Raw genomic sequence first — 19397 nt, 5'->3', positions numbered from 1 at the left:
TATAACTACACTGAAGAGATGAAAGTATAAAAACAGAAGACAATATCAGTGGCTACCATGGATTAAAGAGGGTGGAGGAAAACTGAGTACTGGTGGCTCATGCCTGTTATCCTAGCTACTCATGAAGCTGAGATCTGAGGCTCACAGTTCAAAGCCAGCCCAAGCAGGAAAATCCATGAGCCTCTTATATCCAATAAACTACCCAGAAATTAGCACTGTGGAATTAGCACTATGGCTCAAGTGGCAGAGCGCTGGCCTTGAGCCTGAAAAATCTCAAGAATAGCACCCACGTACTGAGTTCAAGCCTTAGGACCAGCCAAAAAAAAAAAAAAGAGAAGAAATTTACTACAAAAGTGTGTGAGGCAAGTTTTTGGATGGAAACACTCTAATTCTTGTTTCTGGTGGTGGTAATACAACTGCACAGGTTTACCAAATTTTATCTATAGCTGTATACCCAAAAAGAGTCATTTTTGTTTATGAATTAAAGTATGCAAGTGTATCTTTGTAATGTACCAAAAAGTACATATAGACTTTCACATAGTAGTAGTTATGTTTTATGATATGCATTTGTATAATGTTGGACATGGTAGCACACACCTATAACTCTTGAGAAACTGAGGCAAGACGTTTCCAGAGATCTTGCTGCACAGCAAGTTCCTATTCAGCCTCGATTCTAGTAACAGCCCATGTTCAGTAAATAAATAAATACACACACATATGTGGTGTATGTATACATGTATGTATTCCATTTGAGTACATGGAAGAGATTGCTATACTTAGAGGTGAAGTCCCAGGGATCCCTCAAGACCCATTTGGCAATGCTTCAGGCTTGAGGCCATCTCTACGTGGAATTTGCTACATATGGATTGCGATTTCAGCCATATCATTCCAAGGCATAGTTAAAACTGTTTGTTCATAATAGTTCCTGTTGCTAATGTTGTTTTTCTTGGGTCCTCAGGTCCTTTTGGAGAATACTAGGGAAGTTGCTCAAGGATCTGAGCTTATGGAACAAGGCAGCCTGTTCCAAGAAGACACGGAGCCAGAGTGAACAAAGGTAAAGTAGGAGAAGGTGCCAAGCACAGACTGAGAACGAATAGAACATCATGTCTATATTATGTGACTCTCCTCACATGAGCCAAAACTACAGTTTTGAATTAGATTGTAGAGGCTCTAATTTTTCCTATAAGCAAGAGCAAGCCTTTCTGGAAATTCAAGACTATTCCTCAAATAGTTGTCTGGATAATGAGGTGGGTGTACCCATTGATCCTAGTTATTATATTCTTGTATGTATGCAGGAGCTCCCTAACCATCAACCAGACATACTAAGGATAAGGCTGAAGCTTGGAATTCATGCTCTTCAAAGTCCTTTCCAATAGCAAGCCTAAGACATGCTATCCTTATGTGTGTGTGGAAGCAGAGCCTCTAAAAGCCTTTCAGGTCTAAGGTCCATTGGATCTCAGGCTCTAGCATTGCTCCTCTGGCCCATTTCTACACCATTGCTTCCTTCCTGCTCTGATGCTTTCGTTAGATTCTATGCTTGTTTCAAACTGGTACATTTGGGAATTGCTCTCCATTCCTGTTCCACACTCCTTCCTAACATTTCCTTTCCACTTCCATCCACTTGAGGCTTTTAGATGCTTCCCCTTAGTTCGGGAAAGGAATAACACACACTGCTCCTTTTTCCCATGTCCTTGATGATCCAGATTGAATTTTATCTCCTTACAGAAGCCTTCCAAGAGCCAAATACCATTTCCTCTTTCTGTGAATTATTAGCCACTTCATCAATTGTTCCCTGTTTAATAAACAAATATATGTTCTTAATAATTAAATTCTAAGCAACTTTAAAGCAGATGCTTCTTGATAGCTCCATGTAGTGCCTAACCTGTCAAATTAACAAGTCTTCAGAAGAGATATTCAGTCATTTCTTCTTTTTTAGTCAGTTTGAACTTACAGTGTTTCTTTCTTAGTCATTTCCCAAGGACAAAAGATACATAAGTGGCCAAAATCCAGACTGTGAACTATGGACCCTGGGTGATGGCTACAGAGTCAGCCCAGTTGGTTGTAGAAAATGTGGAGACGGAGGTAAGATCAATCAAATCTTCATTAATTCTAGCTGGTCCTATTGACTCAGACCCAGTACAATCTCCTTGTAAACTGAAAGCATCTTGGGATGTATTTAGAAGGGAAAGTTGTTCATCATTATCTCCATCCATCCATACTATGGCTCCCACTTATCTTTCAGATATCATGGTCAGTTAGACCTCTCTTAGGGCCATGAAGCTTCAAGACAGATTTGTTACGATTTGACTTTGCTGCAGGAGACAACAAAGATGAGCCCAAAGAAAAACCTGTAGATTGCCAAAAGATCCTTGAAATTTCTGTTTTGTCTATGTATCTCCCTCGAATAGTGGAGCTTTTAGTAATTCCAGAAGCCCAAACTCTCAATCTGTCTAATGACTGATTTTATATAAAGTCCTTAAACTATATATAGATCTCTGAGAGAGATGCAAACCTGGACCAATGCTTGGGTATCATGACTTCAAGTCTTCTGAGCTACTGAGGTAAATTAGAGTACTCCAGATGGAGGAAGTATGGGTCCTCAAACTAGTAGTTTGAGGAACAATGGCTCATGCCTATAATCCTAGCTACTCAGGAAGATCTGGAAAGGAAACTGGCAGGAAAGTCCCAGAGACTCTTATCTCCAATTAACCACCAAAAAGCTGGAAGTAGAACTGTGATTCAAGTGGTAGAGTACCAGCCTTGAGTGAAAAGGCTAAGGAACAGTACAGAGGACATGAGAAGATTTGTATATAAGGAAGTTTCAGTCAGTGTTCTCAACTAGGGTGACTTCAACCAGTAAAACTAAAACCATAATAAAAAATAATAATGGAAGCTGATATAATGACCATTCTAGCTAATGACTTCATGTTTGCCTTAAGTTGCATGGTTAATCAGATGAGCCAGGAAGCAAGGAAGGAAACAAAGGAAAAGACCTTTTCTTTTCCTTTCTTTTCTTTTTCAGCTCTCTGAAGGACAGGCAAACTAGATGAGGCCGGCACAAGCATTCCCAGCCTGAGAACAATGTTCTTTACAACGAGCTAAGGAAACTTCTCTAGACTATCCTACATAAGAAACGTATTCACAAAATGACCTAGGCCTCTTTGTTCTAATTCTTTGTTTATCTGGCAGTCATCCGGCTGTTAATTAATTTGGTATTATGGATTTAAAATGAGCATTATTTTGCTTACCATTAGTCAACCCTGCACCTCCCTTCCCCTAGGATTTATTCACCTCAAGGTAGCTGACAAAATTGAATTCTTTAATCTGCAAAGATCCAGAATCCTAAACAGTGACGTTTTCCTCTCCCACATTCCCCACCATGAGGTCTAATGCCAGCACGTGACCATCCATTTCTCTCTCCTGGCTAATCAGCTTATTCATAACATTATTAGTGAGAATTCCAGGCTTGCTAGTTGTTTGACATGTATATAGTACTCAGGACAATTTTTTTAAAAAAAACTAGTTTCTCTCACATATGAAAATTACAATAAAGCCCATGCATTGTCTAATAGAATCTAATTTCCAATCAGTTTTCTAATTGATTTGGGATTGTCCCCACCCCACACTCCCTCTCTGATATTCGGAATTGCATCATTTTCTTTCCACCACTTCATCTGGTTCCAATTCAAATTTTATTAATGATTTTCAGATCGAGACACAGTTCAGAAGGCAAGCAGATCAAAGTGTCCTGGAGCATGTGGCAAAGAAAATGCCATAACACACTGACTTATGGAAGCAACTAGCAAAAGATGCCAACAGAATGGGCTTGGAACTAATAGGATGAGATGGGTCTGTGATAATCCTGGTTCCTACTTTTAGGTAAAAATTGATAAGCGAGCAAAGTACAGCATGAAAGGTACTGTTTGCTTATTTTAGATTACTGAGACCCAAAGGTCACAAAGGTAGTGTTGTGGTTAAGAGAGAGGTCCATAGAGATTAGAGTTGTAAATGCACTGAGCGTGCAACATTGAGGATAGAGTAGCTGGGAGGTAACTGTCTCATCTCCGTGTCCTGTGGGTTGATCTGCTCTTATTTAACACATATGTCCAGTTCAGTGCATCACAACTGAAGAGAGATATTGACCAATGGGAAGATGACAGTGGACAAAGTCCTAGGTGGTAAGGATTCCAGGAACAATGGAACAATGTCTAAAGAGGAATCATTCAGAGTGCTGATGTCTATCTGGCAGAAGAAAATAAGTTGTCAATCACTGCTTAAATGACTGTTGGAAGATCAACCATCACAAACTGGTTTTCAAGAAGCTTGCTAGGAGTGTATATGAGGAAAATAGGACATGCTCAAGTGTGATAGTGCTGCTAGATAGCTTTTCCTGGCCTCAGAGGGTGTGTGTGGGATGTGGGATGTGGGTGTGGGTGTGGGTGTGGTGTGAGAGAGAGAGAAGGAGGCCTAGGAAACTCATATCTGAGACCATCCCACTGATTGTGGTCATGCAGATGAAGCCAACTGCTGCCTTTTTTTTTTTTTTTTTTGCTGTTGTTCTGATACTGGTGCTTGAACTCATTAACTGGGCACTGTCCCTGAGCTTTTTGTGCTCAAGGCCAATGCTCTACCACTTGAGCCACAGTTCCGCTGCTGCTGTCATCTTTTCTGATTTCTCAAGACAAGCCTATTATGTCAAGACAAGACCATTATGTCACATATCTCGATTTTGATTTTAGCAACTATTTCAAGTCAAAATATTAAAACACATATTAGAGACTATGGTCAGGTGTTTTCCCAGGGCTGCTAGTTCACAAAATCTAGAGGAAACCATTCTTGGTTTTAACAAGAGTGTAGGTTCAAAACACATAGGATGAAGGTTTTGCTGGATTAGGAGAGAACTTTCAAATGTTATTAGGATTCATGGACAGAGAGCAGGCTTTCTCTATGGGGGTCTGAGAAGGAGGAAGTAACCAAAAGAATATTGGATGGTAGTATGTAATAAATATCAGAGAAAGATTTATTTCCTTGGGCATAGATGTTGACTCAAATCATATTACAGTTGTGCATCTGCAAAGCACAAAACATTTTTTACATAGTCTCTCATTAAAAGTCATTAGAAGAGCTAGGCATTGATAGCTCTCGCCTGTAAGGCAAGTTACTCAGGAAGTTAAGACCCAGATGATTGTGGTTCAAAGTCAGCCCAAGCAAAAAAAGCTGAGAGACACGATCTCCAATTAGCCAGCAAAATATCTGGCTAGAAGTATAGCTCCAGGGGTAGAGCGCAAGAGCTAAGCAAGCAACCTGAGTTCAAACTTCTGTACCAGCACACAAAAATAATATTAGAAATATTCTTTGAAATAGCAAAGTAAGTGTTTCTGTTTTTCAAATGAGTCAGAGGAGAATCTGAGATATTAAATAACTCACAGAATCATCCAGGAAATTGAACCTCTGGATAAGATTGGATGGTTCAGGACTACTATCTCCATCCCTAGTTATACTCTCACTGAGCCTAACTGACCATTATTGCTTTCCTATAGTCAACCTGCTCTCTCACACTTTTCCATATTCCCAGGATGCCTTGGTCTTCATTCCTATCTCCATAGTAGTTCCTATACGTCATTATTTCTTGTGAAATTTATTCCAGGTTGTGTCTGTCAACTACAGGAATGTTCCTTTGAACTCTTAGGTCTCCAGAATGGACATCCCTGCGACATATATCTGTCTACAACATTTGTCTTCTCTATATATCTTACATGTTTGTCTCCATAAAGTTTTTTAAAAAACTGTCTTGCTGGGCACCAGTGGCTCATGCCTTTAATCCTAGCTACTCAGGAGGCTGAGATCTGAGGATCCCGGTTCAAAGCCAGCCGGGGCAAGAAAGTCTGTGAAACTCTTATCTCCAATGAACCACCAGGAAACCGGAAGTGGCGCTGTGGCTCAAGCGGTAGAGTGCTTGCCTTGAGCTGAAGAGTGCAGGGACAGTGCCCAGGCCCAGAGTTCAAACCCCACGACTGACCAAAAAAAAAAAAAAACTGTCTTAATTTATCTGTGAGCAAGGCTCACAGATACATACACACATACATTAATATTTAATGAATTAATCATTGAGTGATAATTATTTCTGGACTTACAGGTAAGCTGAAAGAAAGAGATGTTGTTAACGATGCCTTCTAGTTTTGTCAATCCTCCTTATTTCCTTCCAGAATTTTTCAGTCTTACAAAAATTCAGCTTGGCAGCCTTGGTTCCGTTTGCCCCATAAGGAGATACAATAATGATTTGGTTCTGTGTTCAGGCCTGTGTTCAATTTGAAATATGCCATTATTCCTCACGTCAAGATAAGCCTTATATATGAAAGATACACACACACACACACACACACACACACACACACACACACACACACACACACACATGCACACACAATGCAGAGCAATTACAGACTAAGCAAAACTTCCAAATGACATGGTTTGGCTAAAATAAACTTCTTTAAGATGATGCACTGCCAGTGGCTTTTGCTTGTTGGCTCGTGGACATGTATCAGTTCAATGACATTGTTAATACATTTCATCTAAGCCTGTGCAGCAGCTGTCACTCAGCATGAAACCAATGATCACAACTTGCATCTCTCAGCTAAAATGAAAGACAAAAATGTATAGAAAAGTATTTTTTAATTGAGTAGAAAGAAGTAAAGAAAAGAATCCTGAGAATGCTAGCATATTTAGCTAAGAAGAGAGAAGCCTATTTCTGTTTAGTTTGAATTGTTTTGTTTTGGTGATTGAGCAGATCAAGTGACCTGTTAAGAATATTCCATAGAGCTCATGTTCCAGTGCTCTAATCTCTCTAGACAAGGTTCATATTTGTGTGGGTTACTTATTCTCCCTTTGTTGACTAAGTCAATAATCAGAATCAGCAGGTTTGGAGTCAGATTGACAGGGATCAGCAGCCTGGCTTGGTAGAAGGGAGTATAAAAGCCCTCAGCCCAGGATCAGACATCACAGAAATCCACTAACTCTTGACAAGATGGCCTCCCATCATTTGCTCCTTCTTTGCCTCGCTGGGCTGGTATTTGTGTCTGAAGCTGGCCCTGCGGTAAGTGTTTGATTCTGTGAAGTCCATGTGCATTAGATGAAGTATAATTGTCTTCTTTTGGCTTTGATAATCAGCTTGTTTGTAGGGTAAGAGTACCCAGAATTTAGATTTAATAGCATTTGATTGAAAAGAAATGCAATTGCTCAGAGCTTACTGAACTGGGGCTTAGACCTTGGACACTTTCTTCTCATGCTTTGATGCATTGAGTTTGCAATGTTTTAGCACCTTTGTGTCCTCAGATAGGTGAAAGACTTAAAGACAAGACCACTAACATCAAATTTTCATACAAGCATCTTTTAATAAAATATATTGGAGAAAACTGCATGAAGTTATATTCTAGACCTTTTGCTAATCGAAATATTATTGCTATTCTAGACTAATATTTGTTTTGTAAGCCCTGAATATGACTATAAAATTGTACAGTGACATTATTTTATAACAGGAAATTACTAAAGTTACAACTGATAGAATGATCTCAAGAAAAACGATTCTGTTCCCTGGCACATTGCATCTTTTTAGTAATTTCACTCAGAGAGGCTGAGCAAAGCAACTGTTCTCAGAGGGCCTATTTTCTCTTTTAAAATTCATTATACAAGTCCCTGGTCGATAGTAGCATGTCTCGAGGTAGAAACCATTCTTGCTTTGGAAACAATTAGGTCTGTGTTCTACTGACTAGGGAAGCTCATGAATTGTCAACACATACATTACTGGTAATGGAATCAGCATGTACTTCTGGCTTTGTTCCAGATTTCTTGCCCCACAAAGAATAAATTATTCTACTCTGAATAATTCTGTGGACTTCTCGCTTGCCTTCTCTGTGCCCAGGGGTGTCCTCTGATGGTCAAAGTCCTAGACGCTGTCCGAGGCAGTCCAGCCGTCAATGTGGCTGTGCAAGTGTTCAAAAAGGCTGCTGATGGGACCTGGGAGCCATTTGCTGCTGGGTAAGCTCCCAAAGGCTTGCTGTCGGACTGGTTAAGCCTTTCCATTTCCAGAGCACTTTTTAGGAAGATTTACATTATTCCCTAAAGAATCTAGGAGTAAGTTTGGCACTCTTGGCTTATATCTGTAATGCTAGTTATTCAGGAAGCTGAGATTTGAGGATGGAGATTCAGAGCCAACCCGTGCAGGAAAGTCCATGAAACTCGTATCTCCAAAACCAGCAAAAAGCTAGTAGTGGAGATGTGGCTCAAGGGGTAGAGTGACCGCCTTGAATGAAAAAGCTCAGAGACAGTGTCCAGGTCCTGAACTCAAGTCCTAGTATCAGCACCAAAGAAAGGGAAGAGAGAGAAAGAGAGGGAAGGGAAGGGGATATGAAGGAGGAAGGGAGGAAGGGAAGTTGAAGGGGGAAGAAAGTAAAGAAGGAAGGAAGGAAGGAAGGCAGGCAGGCAGGCAGGCAGGCAGGCAGGCAGGCAGGCAGGAAGGAAGGAAGGAAGGAAGGAAGGAAGGAAGGAAGGAAGGAAGGAAGGAAGGAAGGAAGGAAGGAAGGAGAGAGAGAGAGAGAAAGAAAGAAAGAAAGAAAGAAAGAAAGAAAGAAAGAGAGAGAGAGAGAGAGAAAGAAAGAAAGAAAGAAAGAAAGAAAGAAAGAAAGAAAGAAAGAAAGAAAGAAAGAAAGAAAGAAAGAAAGAAAGAAAGAAAGATTTAAAATGTGGGCAAAGGCCAAGTGATGGAAAAGGAGGATACTCTCTTCTTTCATTACTTAGCTGCAGGTGACCAGGAACTAGATAATCACTTAGAGCACATGGAGTTTGCAACCCTTACTAATCACAGATCATTTGAAGAAGGTATTGAAAACCATACTCCATGCCCAGAGAAATACTCATCGACATACACATACACACACATATATATATTAATATGTATATGTATATGTGTATATGTACATATATGTATATATATATGTATATGATTTCAGGAGTTTCACAGATTTCCCACCTGGATCATCAAGAACCCAGGGCTTTTGCCAAGCTTAATTTTTTAAAAAAGCTAAAGGAAGGACATGTCAGACAAACTACAGCCATAGACTTATCTGACAATCACCCATTATTGGTGCAAAATTACTTCTCACCTACATTAGACACTTTGAAGTATTCACGATGGTTTTTGCAAATTCTATTAGCAAGAATTCCAAAGAAAACAAATATTAGAAAACTTAAGCAAACTAATCAAAAGGAAGAACAACTAAGAAACCTTCAGCACTACGCATTTCTGTCTCCTGGGAAATGAGTTTCCATTGTGTTTTAATTGAATCCCAAGAAACACGGTATATGTCTTTACCCTTCCTTGGGAAGATCATTTTCTTGGGGTGGTTTTAATCAAGGTTTTACTTGTTAATTTCTTCATGTTTATATAAAATGCTAAACACAATATGGAAAGTGGTTAAGGGAATATTCTAAATGGAAGATAGAATGGATACTGAAAATATTTAAATGTTTATGTGAATTTTTTGCACCAAGACACTCTCTCTCTCTCTCTCTCTCTCTCTCTCTCTCTCTCACACACACACACACACACACACACACACACACACACACACACACACACACACACAAAACAAAAGGACGAAATGGGAGCAGAAACAGTTAAAGTAACTAAAAATAACTTTCATTTTATCTGACTTAGTTTTTGTAGTCCAATGGGGAGCAATTTCTAATATTTCAATTATTGAGTTGGTACCTATACAGAAATAGAAGTTTCCCAGGATTTGTTGTTGGTAAAGAATTACCAACAGGATGAACACATAAAAAGGAAAAGAGTCAGACACAGGTTCTTTGTACATTGGGCTTTCCTTTCTGCTTACAAATGCTATTGTCTTCTGGAAGATACTCTCATGCCAGGGGTACAAGAGTGAGACCCTGCTGTCATGGGTCAGAGCAGTTTCCAAGGACAGTCATGAACTTTCACCAACCTGAATACTAAGTGTTGTCATGATCATTATTAATTTATTTTTATTATTTATTAATAATAATATTAGTGTCAGGGATTGAACCCAGAGACTCACATCGATAGGAAAGAGCTTCCCGATTTTCACTTTGGCACTTCGGATATTTTACGTATATGTTCTTGGGTCCTGGGGCTGGAACTTGGGGCTTGAGTGCTATGCCTGAGCTTTATTCCTCAAGGCTAGTGCTTTATCACTTGAGCCACAGTTCTACCTCTGGCTTTTTGCTGACTAGTTGGACATAAGAGTCTCACAGATTTTTCTGGGTGAGTTGGCTTTGAACTGGGTAGCTAGGATTGCAGACATGAGCCACCAGTGCCTGTACCTTGAGGATATTTTAAATAAAGATTATATCTAGATCTTTGTTCTCATATTAGCAAAAATCTACACAGAGCTTTTTGAAAATTTTCTAAAAGTTTCAAAGATCTGGTTGAAGGAAAACTAATTCTATACCTACACATACAATTTTAATATATTGTACACATTTGTGTATACATATTTTACATATAAATTTTCATATTCTCTTTATATATCACACATATGAATATGTACATATGTGTATGTAGTGTCATTTTGTTTATATATTATATATTTTAAAATATACTCTAGATCACACACAGACAGACACGTGTGCGAAGAGTCCCTCTGCCAAGCCATTTGTTCCCTTCATGCCTAACCTAACATGGACTTTTGTGCCTTACAGGAAAACTGAAGACACTGGAGAGCTGCATGGGCTCACAACAAATGAGAAATTCGTGGAAGGTGTGTACAAAGTGGAATTAGACACCAAATCTTATTGGAAGGCCCTCGGCATTTCCCCGTTCCATGAATACGCAGAGGTAAGTGGGCAGAGCCTTGAGTTAGTTTGGGTGTTGTTTTCAGGCCCAGGAAATACGCAGGTGCACTCAGCACCCCATCGAAATAGCTCAGGGAAGGTGCTAGAGCACTCCAAGTTCCTTTGACTTGCAACAACCAGAAATTTATAACACGATGAAGAACAAACCTTTTTCCTGAGTTTATCAAGAATATTTAGTAGCATGATATTCTGTTCAGCCCACTTCATGTGAATATTTGTTTCTTTGTTAAAGAAATATTCATATGTGGCTTAGTGGTAGAATGCTTGCCTAGCATACATGAAGCCCAAGGTTTGATTCCTCAGTACCACATAAACAGAAATGACCAGGAGTGATGCTGTGGCTCAAGTGGTAGAGCAATAGCCTTGAGTGAAAAGGACAGTGCCCAGGCCAAGTTCAAGCCAGAACTGGCAAAAGAAAAAAAAGCAGAAGCAGAAAGAGAAGGAGAAGAGGAAGAAGATGAGGAGAAGGAGGAGGAGAAGGAGGAGGAGGAGGAGGAGGAGGAGAAGGAGGAGGAGGAGGAAGAAGAGAAGAAGAAGAAGAAGAAGAAGAAGAAGAAGAAGAAGAAGAAGAAGAAGAAGAAGAAGAAGAAGAAGAAGAAGAAGAAGAAGAAGAAGAAGAAGAAGAAGAAGAAGGAAGAAGAAGAAGAAGAAGAAGAAGAAGAAGAAGAAGAAGAAGAAGAAGAAGAAGAAGAAGAAGAAGAAGAAGAAGAAGAAGAAGAAGACAACGTAATATTTATGTTTGATTATGAGCAGCACTTCAGATGTTATATAACAACATAGTGCTCCATTTTACTTTCAGGACAATAATGGCAACATAGCAGATAAATTTACCTTGTGTGCAGGGCAAATATTCCTTGCATTTAACCTGTTCTATCCTCATGACCAACCCATGATTGCCCCCATTTTACGGATGAAGGAAATGAGGCATGGGAAATGCAAATAGCTCATTACAGGTCACATGACTAGTAAGTGAGGGGTCAAGGTGGTATGTCTCAGAGCGTCTCAGAAAGATTTTTTTCTGTGAAAAGCCAAACTGAAAAAAGAAACCTCTCGACCGCTCAGAACCATATTGTACTTGTATCTTTCTCTTTTTCTTTCTCTCTGTCTCCCTTCCTTCTTTTTCTTTCTTCTTTCTTTCTTTTTTTCCTTCTCTCTCTCCTCTCCCATCCTTCCTTCCTTTCTCTTTCACTCTCACTCTCTCTTTCTTTTTTTCTTTCTTTTGTGATGTATGGGACCCAATCCTGGTTCTTGTGCACTCTCTACCATTGAACTACCACCAGCTCCTAAAATGATTGTTACTGCCTTTTCTCTTTTTTTCCATGCTCCAGAGACAGAGGGGGCAATCAGAGAACCGTGTGTGTGTGTGTATGTGTGTGTGTGTGTGTGTGTGTGTGTGTGTGTGTGTTTGTGTGTGTGTGTGTGTGTGTGTATGCATTGAGCATATACACGCACACACACACACACGCGCACTGCTACTGGGACTTGAACCCAGAACCACCACCGTCCCTGAGCATTTTTCTTAAACCTGGATCTCTTACCACCTGAGCCACAACTCCACTTCTTTTTGGTGGTGAATTGGAAATAAAAGTCTCACAGACTTGCCTTCCCCCGGGCTAGCTTTGAACCATGATCAGATCTCAGCTTCCTGAGTAGCTAGGATTACAAGGATGAGCCAGGTTTGTTTCAGGTTCAAGCTGGCCTCAAACCTGCTATTCTCCTGCTTCGGCCTCCTGAGTGCTGACATTACAGTGTGTGCCACCACATCCAGCTTTATGTTTGTAGCCTCTGGTTCACATTGTTGAGCTATGAATGCTCATACAGTTAAATCCTTATACAATGGAGCCCAATCTCCCGGCCTCTTCCTGCTCTTCACTTGGTAAGCCATTTAAAACACATGCTGTCATGGAAATAGAATCCAGACATGTTGGTCAGAGTTAAAGATCAACTAATTCCATCAAAAACAGCTCAGCATGAAAGGCAGCTATTCTCTCTGGCTTAGTCATGGAAGAATTTTCAATGAACATAAGACATCTCTTTCAGCCACTTGTGTTGTCAGGGAAGTTATATGGACCTTTTGGACTTCCAGGATACACAAGTGGCCAAGGGACTACCACCCCCCCACCAAGAACCATGTCACTGGCCATTCCTTAGCCACACCCCAGCTGAACAGCAAAAAAAATGAGCTGATCCTAGCAAAGAGATGGCAGCTCTTGTCTAGAGCCTTCCCTGTGACTCATGTATGCTCCAGATCCCAGCCCCATGAGGCCATCTGAAAAGGTTCTCTTCCCAAAGATCCATATAATTGTTCTATTGGGTCCTTTGTCTGTTCTTGACTCTTTTAAAATATTCAATCAGCAAACATTCTCAAAATAAAAACCTTTCATGTGCTGAGCGTCGTGCTAGAGGTTCAGAGGGGAACACACACATCTGCCTGGGGAATGGAAAGAAAGGTAGGATGTAAGACATCTGCAGTAGAATCAGGAGCCCGGCTTGGAGTCTGAAGGGATCAGGGAGTGGGAGAGGCATGTGCCTCCTTGCTCCAGTGAGCAGGGCATGGTGGCTGCTGCACTAGGCTCCTCCCAGAGAGCTGCATTCCGTCCAAGCTGGCCACCTCGTCTGGGCCGGTGGCCCAGGTGGCTCCTATCAGATTTCCAAAGGAAAATTAGAAAACTTCCTCTGAACCATTAGGCCTCTTCACTTCATGGGGTTTTGATCCCATATTGTGACTTTTTTCCAAGTTTTAAAGAAGCAAGGACAAGGACTCTTTCCTCGTTGCTCCCAGAGATTGGCCCTAAAGGGTTGCATTTGTTTTCGGTATGGTTTACATTCATCCAGGTATCCAGTGCCCTTTTGGAACAAAAAGGCTTTCTCCAGAGTGTATCCAATCCAAGGCCTGAATCCAACAAAAGTAATATTCCACACACCCTCGCCGCCCTCGGTTTATCCCAGCTCACCTCACTCCAGGCATCTGGGTGTGTCTCAGACACTCCACTGAATTTGAGAAGTGCATGACTAATTAAATGCAATGACATTTGAATCCACAATTTGCCCAATCACAAAGCTTAAATGAGCTCCAAAGCCTGCATGTACATTTCACGATTCCAACAAGATGTTCCACAGTTTGTGTTTTAAATGGAATCCTATAAAGCTTTTATCTAGAATTTCACTCTTTGTTCCATACCCAAAGATGTATGTTTTTTATGCTTAAAAAAAAGTCAGAAGAAACCTCTGGGGACAGGGGACTCTTTCCCAGTGTGGTTCTGTTCATTGTATCCACTTGGCAGTCACTAATACAGAAGTCTGGTTTGGTTATCTATAACATAGAAGGATCCTTTTCAACTCTAAAAAGCTATGGTCTCAAAAGCTATGGATGGAGGCTTGGCTCTGGTGGCTCATGCCTGCAATCCTAACCACTCAGGAGGCTGAGACCTGAGGACTGTGGTTTAAAACCAGCCTGGCAATAAAGTCCAGTTTAATTAGCAAGCCAGAAGTGGAGGTATGGCTCAAGTGGTAGAGGGCTAGCCTTGAGTTAAAAAAAAAAAAGCTAAGCAAAATTACAAGGCATTGAGTTCAAGCCCCAGTTCTGACAACATTTAAAAAAAAAAAAACATACAAAGCTATAGTGGGGTTGGTAGTCCCCATTCCTACCTCAGATACCACTGTTTCCATTCTCCCCATCTCTTCCTGAAGCTAAGAAAATAGACAAGAGCCTTAAGGTTCTCTGTGTCTCCTCACCGTCAGGCAAGGGCCACCCAGACTATGGGCGTGAAGTTCAAAGCAAAAGGCCTAGTTGTACAGGTATCCCTGGGGCTCTCTCCTAAGAAATGCATGGGGCTCCACAGGCTTCGCTTGCCAATGTATCTGGAGTTTTGCTATTGGTTCTAATCATTCCACCCCCAACACCCCAAAAACACCCTAAAAATCATAAATTTGGCACTGGACTTCCAGCAAAACCTCTAAGTGTGGCTACCACTCTTGAGCTCTATCTCGTTCTTTCTCCTAGGTGGTGTTCGTCGCCAATGACTCTGGCCATCGCTCCTACACCATCGCAGCTCTGCTCAGCCCCTACTCCTATTCAACCACTGCTGTGGTCAGCGAGCCCCAGCAGTGAGGGACCCGAGCAGCAGGGATAGCATCTTCTATAACCAGCAGTATTCCATTTTTCTAAAGCAGTCTTTTCACTCTGTAAACTACATTAGAAACTCAGGAAGAGACCATTAAATGTTACTGTTAAAAGTACTTCTTGTTTCATTTGACCTTCATTTTGTATCCCTCATGGTTCCATTCCGCCATGCCCACACCCAAATTTTACAGAGAAGCAAAAGAATTTTAGAAAGTCTCTCACCAGGGAATTTGGGGTCCTGGAGAACCCAAATCTCTGATGATTCACAAGCAAGGTATGTATTAAGCAAGAGCTTCAGCCATTAAAACTATAACATTGTGAAGCCATTCAAGAAAGCTTTATTTTCCTACAATGTTTGGTTGGGGAGAGGGAGGGGAAGACGAGAAATTGAAAAGGCCCACTTTACCCTAGGCATTTAAGTCCTTCACTGATTTTAATAGTAGTGTATAGGCATGGCTTAAGTACCCTAAGATTAAACTCTAGTACTTCCCAAAATCATTCATAAATGAAAATGAGTAGTGAAGCACCAGTGAGGTCTATCTACAGCTCCTAAGCCCCTCTGAACCAGCATAGATCAGCTTATCTGGCAGCCAGCTCAAGAAGAGACATAACCAAAGAGTCTTCATACATCGAATTTATTCCCACCAATCCAAAATCTATAAGAACACACACATTCTAGGCACTACAGTAAGTGGTCCAACCTGCAACTATTTAACAAGCTCATGAGCTTTTGGGAAGTATGACATTCATCGTGGACTGACAGGGGCTGTGGTCAACACACCACACCAAGAGTATGAAGCGGGGGAAAAGCCCACAGCCTAGAGAAGTCAGAGAGAGAGACCCAGAATAGTTGCCGGACTCAGAATAGTTGTCCCTCCATTGAGCATGGTAGTATGCACCTGTAATCCCAGCAGTCAGATGGCTAAGGCATGTTGAGTTTCAGGACAACCTGAGTAACATATAAACAAAAAATAAATAAATTTTTTTAAAAAAAGCATTGCTCAATCTGAGTTGTTAGGTAAATTTTTTTTTAAAAAAAAGGAAATAAAAGAACAAAGTTCTAGGTAGAGACTAGGGATTACAAGGCCAGACTGAGAGAAATAATTTGGTAAACTGAAGGAATTGCTGGTGTTTTCTGAATGTCTACACGAAAGCATATTAAGGTAGGTGAGATTGTGTTGCTATATTAAACCACTGAGATCTCAACCATTTATTCCATGCTCACACCACGTCCAATGCAGTCCTTGCTCTGGTGATTCTACACGTGACTTTCTTCCAAAAGATGATGTTGAGATCCAATTTAATTTAGTCTAATGGCTTCAAGGTCACCCTGGTGACATCTAGCCAGCAGAGGGCTCTCAGAGCTGACATGTCACACATGAATCTCATTGGTCCTTTACTGACCAGAACTAATGACCTGGTGTCACCATCACAGAGTACCTGACACTGAATGTTTTAAGAAGAACAGAGGCTGCTTTTGGGTCAGTGATCTGTATGCTAAGAAGTCCAAGAACATAGCACCAGAATCTGCTTGGTTTCTTGTTCAACTCATGGCAGAAAGCAGAAAGGCAACTAGGCACACTTGACAGAGCCAAAAATATAATGGAAAGCCTTGCTCCATTATAATCTGCTCTGAGAAGCTAATCCAGTTTCTCCAAAGATACCTACTAATGCAAGAATTAACCCAGACCAGCAAGAAAAGAATTCATCCATTCACGAGACCTCTACCTGTATGACCTCAATATAGACATTTCCTCACAACACTGCCTCTCTGAGGAATTACAGAGTTCTAACATGTGCACTTCTGTGGGATACATTCAAACCAGAGCACATGGTTCCATCTAGATGAACTGATGAATGTGGCCTTTGGCATAACCATTTCTGCCACAGTCAAATTGGAGTGGTAGGAACAAAGAATCATGGATCCATTGAGCATAGCCTTGAAATCGATGACCTATGGCATTGGTGACCCCCTTGTGCCTGGGGAAAAGAGAGCTTCTGCATTGGCAGAATCTCCAAACAGGATGCCCCATAAACCTGCTTTAGACATTTGGCTTAAGCCTGAACATACCTCTATTTTCCTCCCAAGTCAAACCTGAAATCTTGATACCCTCTTGGTATATTGAGAAAGCAAGAGATTTGAAGAAAATGGAATGTAAGTTTGGGCTTCTGAACATATATTGAGTTTTCCCAAAATATGTGATGAATTGATATTTCCAGTATGTTCAATGCTGTTAGCAAGTCCTTGGTTCCCTATATATTAGGTTACTCATGATCAAACCACGAGTTTTGTAGATGAAATAGTCAAACATTGACAATTCCATAAGGTTCAATCTGTTACCTATATTGATTGCTTAGTCCCTAACCTGCCTATTTATAGAATGCCACACTTCAATTTGGCTATTGTTAAATAGCTATGGATTTCTGTAATCAGTGATTGAAAATCTGAGCACAAAACAGTTTTGTTTTTTTTGGGGGGGGAGGAGTCTGGTTGTGGGGCCTGAACTCTGGGCTTGGGTACTGTCCCTCAGCTCTTCAGCTCAAGGCTAGCACTCTACCACTTGAGCCACAGCGCCACTTCCGGCTTTTTTTTCTTTTTGCTTATGTGGTGCTGGGGAATCGAACCCAGGGCCTCATGCATTCAAGGCAAAGCGTTCTACCACTGAGCCACCTTCCCAGCCCAAAACAGTTTGAAAATATTAATCAGACAACATGAATCCAATGTACAGACACACACCTACCGGTATTCCTGAAAGAATGCTACTTTCAGGCCTGCCAGCTATGCTGTGCTGGTAAGTCACACTCAGAAAGGAGCCAGTTCCTCAGGAAGGTAGAAAACCAGGCCCAAGTGACACTACAGAGCAGCTGAGACAAAGTATTTCTGGGATTTTTTTACTGACATTAACTAATAGCTAGCTTTCTTAAGTCTAGAATTTTCACTAAGACTAACCAGTAGCTTCCTTTATTTTCAAACTGAATTCATCTCAGTTGTTACTTGTGACTTAGAATGTTTTAATTGGCACAGATGTAACCTATTCATCAACCTTTGGTAAAAACAAGTGTACACAAGACAATGGCCAAGAGTCTAAGGCAGACTTTCTTCTCACATATAATAATAAATTGGAAGACGTTATTGTATGAACTATTGTCAATAATTCGTAATTATTTTTTCAAGGATATTTTATTAAAGAAATTTAATCATAAATTAAAATTGCAGTAGACTAAGTAAACAATATTGTGCTTATATAAACTCATAATGATAAGGTGAAATTCAGATTTTAACTATTTTTTATCACAATTTTCCATGTTTCTGTGTAGTCCTTATAATTTTGTTTTAGAAAAATTATACCCCTCAAAGTGATTTTCTTAGTTTCAATTTCGTTATTGGTACTTGTGTGAACATCTTTTTAAAAAAAATTTTGGGGGGTTTTTGGGGGGGTCCAGTCGTGGAGCCTGAACTCTGGGCCTGGGCGCTGTCCCTCAGCTCTTCAGCTCAAGGCTAGCGCTCTACCATTTGAGCCACAGCGCCACTTCCAGCTTTTTTTCTTTTTGCTTATGTGGTGCTGGGGAACCAAACCCAGGGCCTCATGCATGCAAGGCAAGCACTCTACCACTGAGCCACCTTCCCAGCCCGTGTGTGAACATCTTTACAAAGCATAAAGCTTTTGTTTCTGTTGAATTTGAATTAAGTGATGACCTAACATTTCTACTAGCATAAAACTCCTGGACTAAGTGGAGTCTTGAGCAGTAAACTACTTGGAGGGAATGTGGGGGTTGCCTTTTGCATTTCTTTCCTCTTCCTCCTTCCTGTGGCCACAGGTTATTGTGAAGACCAGCCTTCACAATACACATAAAAGGGCTCAGGGGTTGGGGTACCACTCAGTGCTATTGGGGTTTGAACTCAGAACCTTGCAATTGGTAGGCAGACACTCTTACCACTTGAGCCATGCACATTATTTCTATGGAGTTCCCAAGTTAGTTTTAAACTAGTTCAAGGAAGAGGTGATTGGCTTCTCTTACTTGATTTTGCTTCTTTGGGAGAAAGAACTGCATCTGGCTCACACCCATTCACTAAGCACTCAACAGTGCCAGAGACACAACAGACACGTGGCAAAAATGTAGGGATTATAACAGGTAGGAACTAGGCTGCTGTAAGATGCTAGACAAGCTAAGACTTCCTAAAATCTGACTATGAGAGCAGACTAAGGGAAAGAGCAAATAAAGGAAATCTGCTTATGAAGGAGGCCCACGTCCGTGTGAACAGAAGCTCTCACTAGACTTCATGCCTATACCAGAACTCGCATAGCCACCAAGATCTTTGCTGATTCTGATGAAGACAGTGGTGGAAAGAAAGGCCAGATGAATGAGATGTCAATTGGGAGGGAAA

The 19397-nt window shown here is 40.8% G+C and overlaps 1 protein-coding gene across 1 annotated transcript; it reads left to right on the top strand.

Moving 5' to 3' along the window:
- Window positions 1-6985: 6985 nt before the first annotated feature.
- Window positions 6986-15126, top strand: Ttr (transthyretin). Its single transcript, XM_070029391.1, has 4 exons — window positions 6986-7093; window positions 7919-8034; window positions 10735-10870; window positions 14891-15126. Exons 1-4 carry the CDS (start codon window positions 7025-7027, stop codon window positions 14996-14998), a joined length of 429 nt encoding a protein of 142 aa, XP_069885492.1. The 5' UTR covers window positions 6986-7024; the 3' UTR covers window positions 14999-15126.
- The last annotated feature ends 4271 nt before the right edge of the window (window positions 15127-19397 follow it).

Source organism: Dipodomys merriami, unplaced genomic scaffold (assembly GCF_024711535.1).
Source record: "Dipodomys merriami isolate MVZ:Mamm:240054 unplaced genomic scaffold, mDipMer1.0.p SCAF_2, whole genome shotgun sequence".
NCBI lineage: Eukaryota > Metazoa > Chordata > Mammalia > Rodentia > Heteromyidae > Dipodomys > Dipodomys merriami.
Note: the sequence above shows the minus strand (reverse complement) of the source record. Positions and strands in the feature narration are given on the sequence as shown.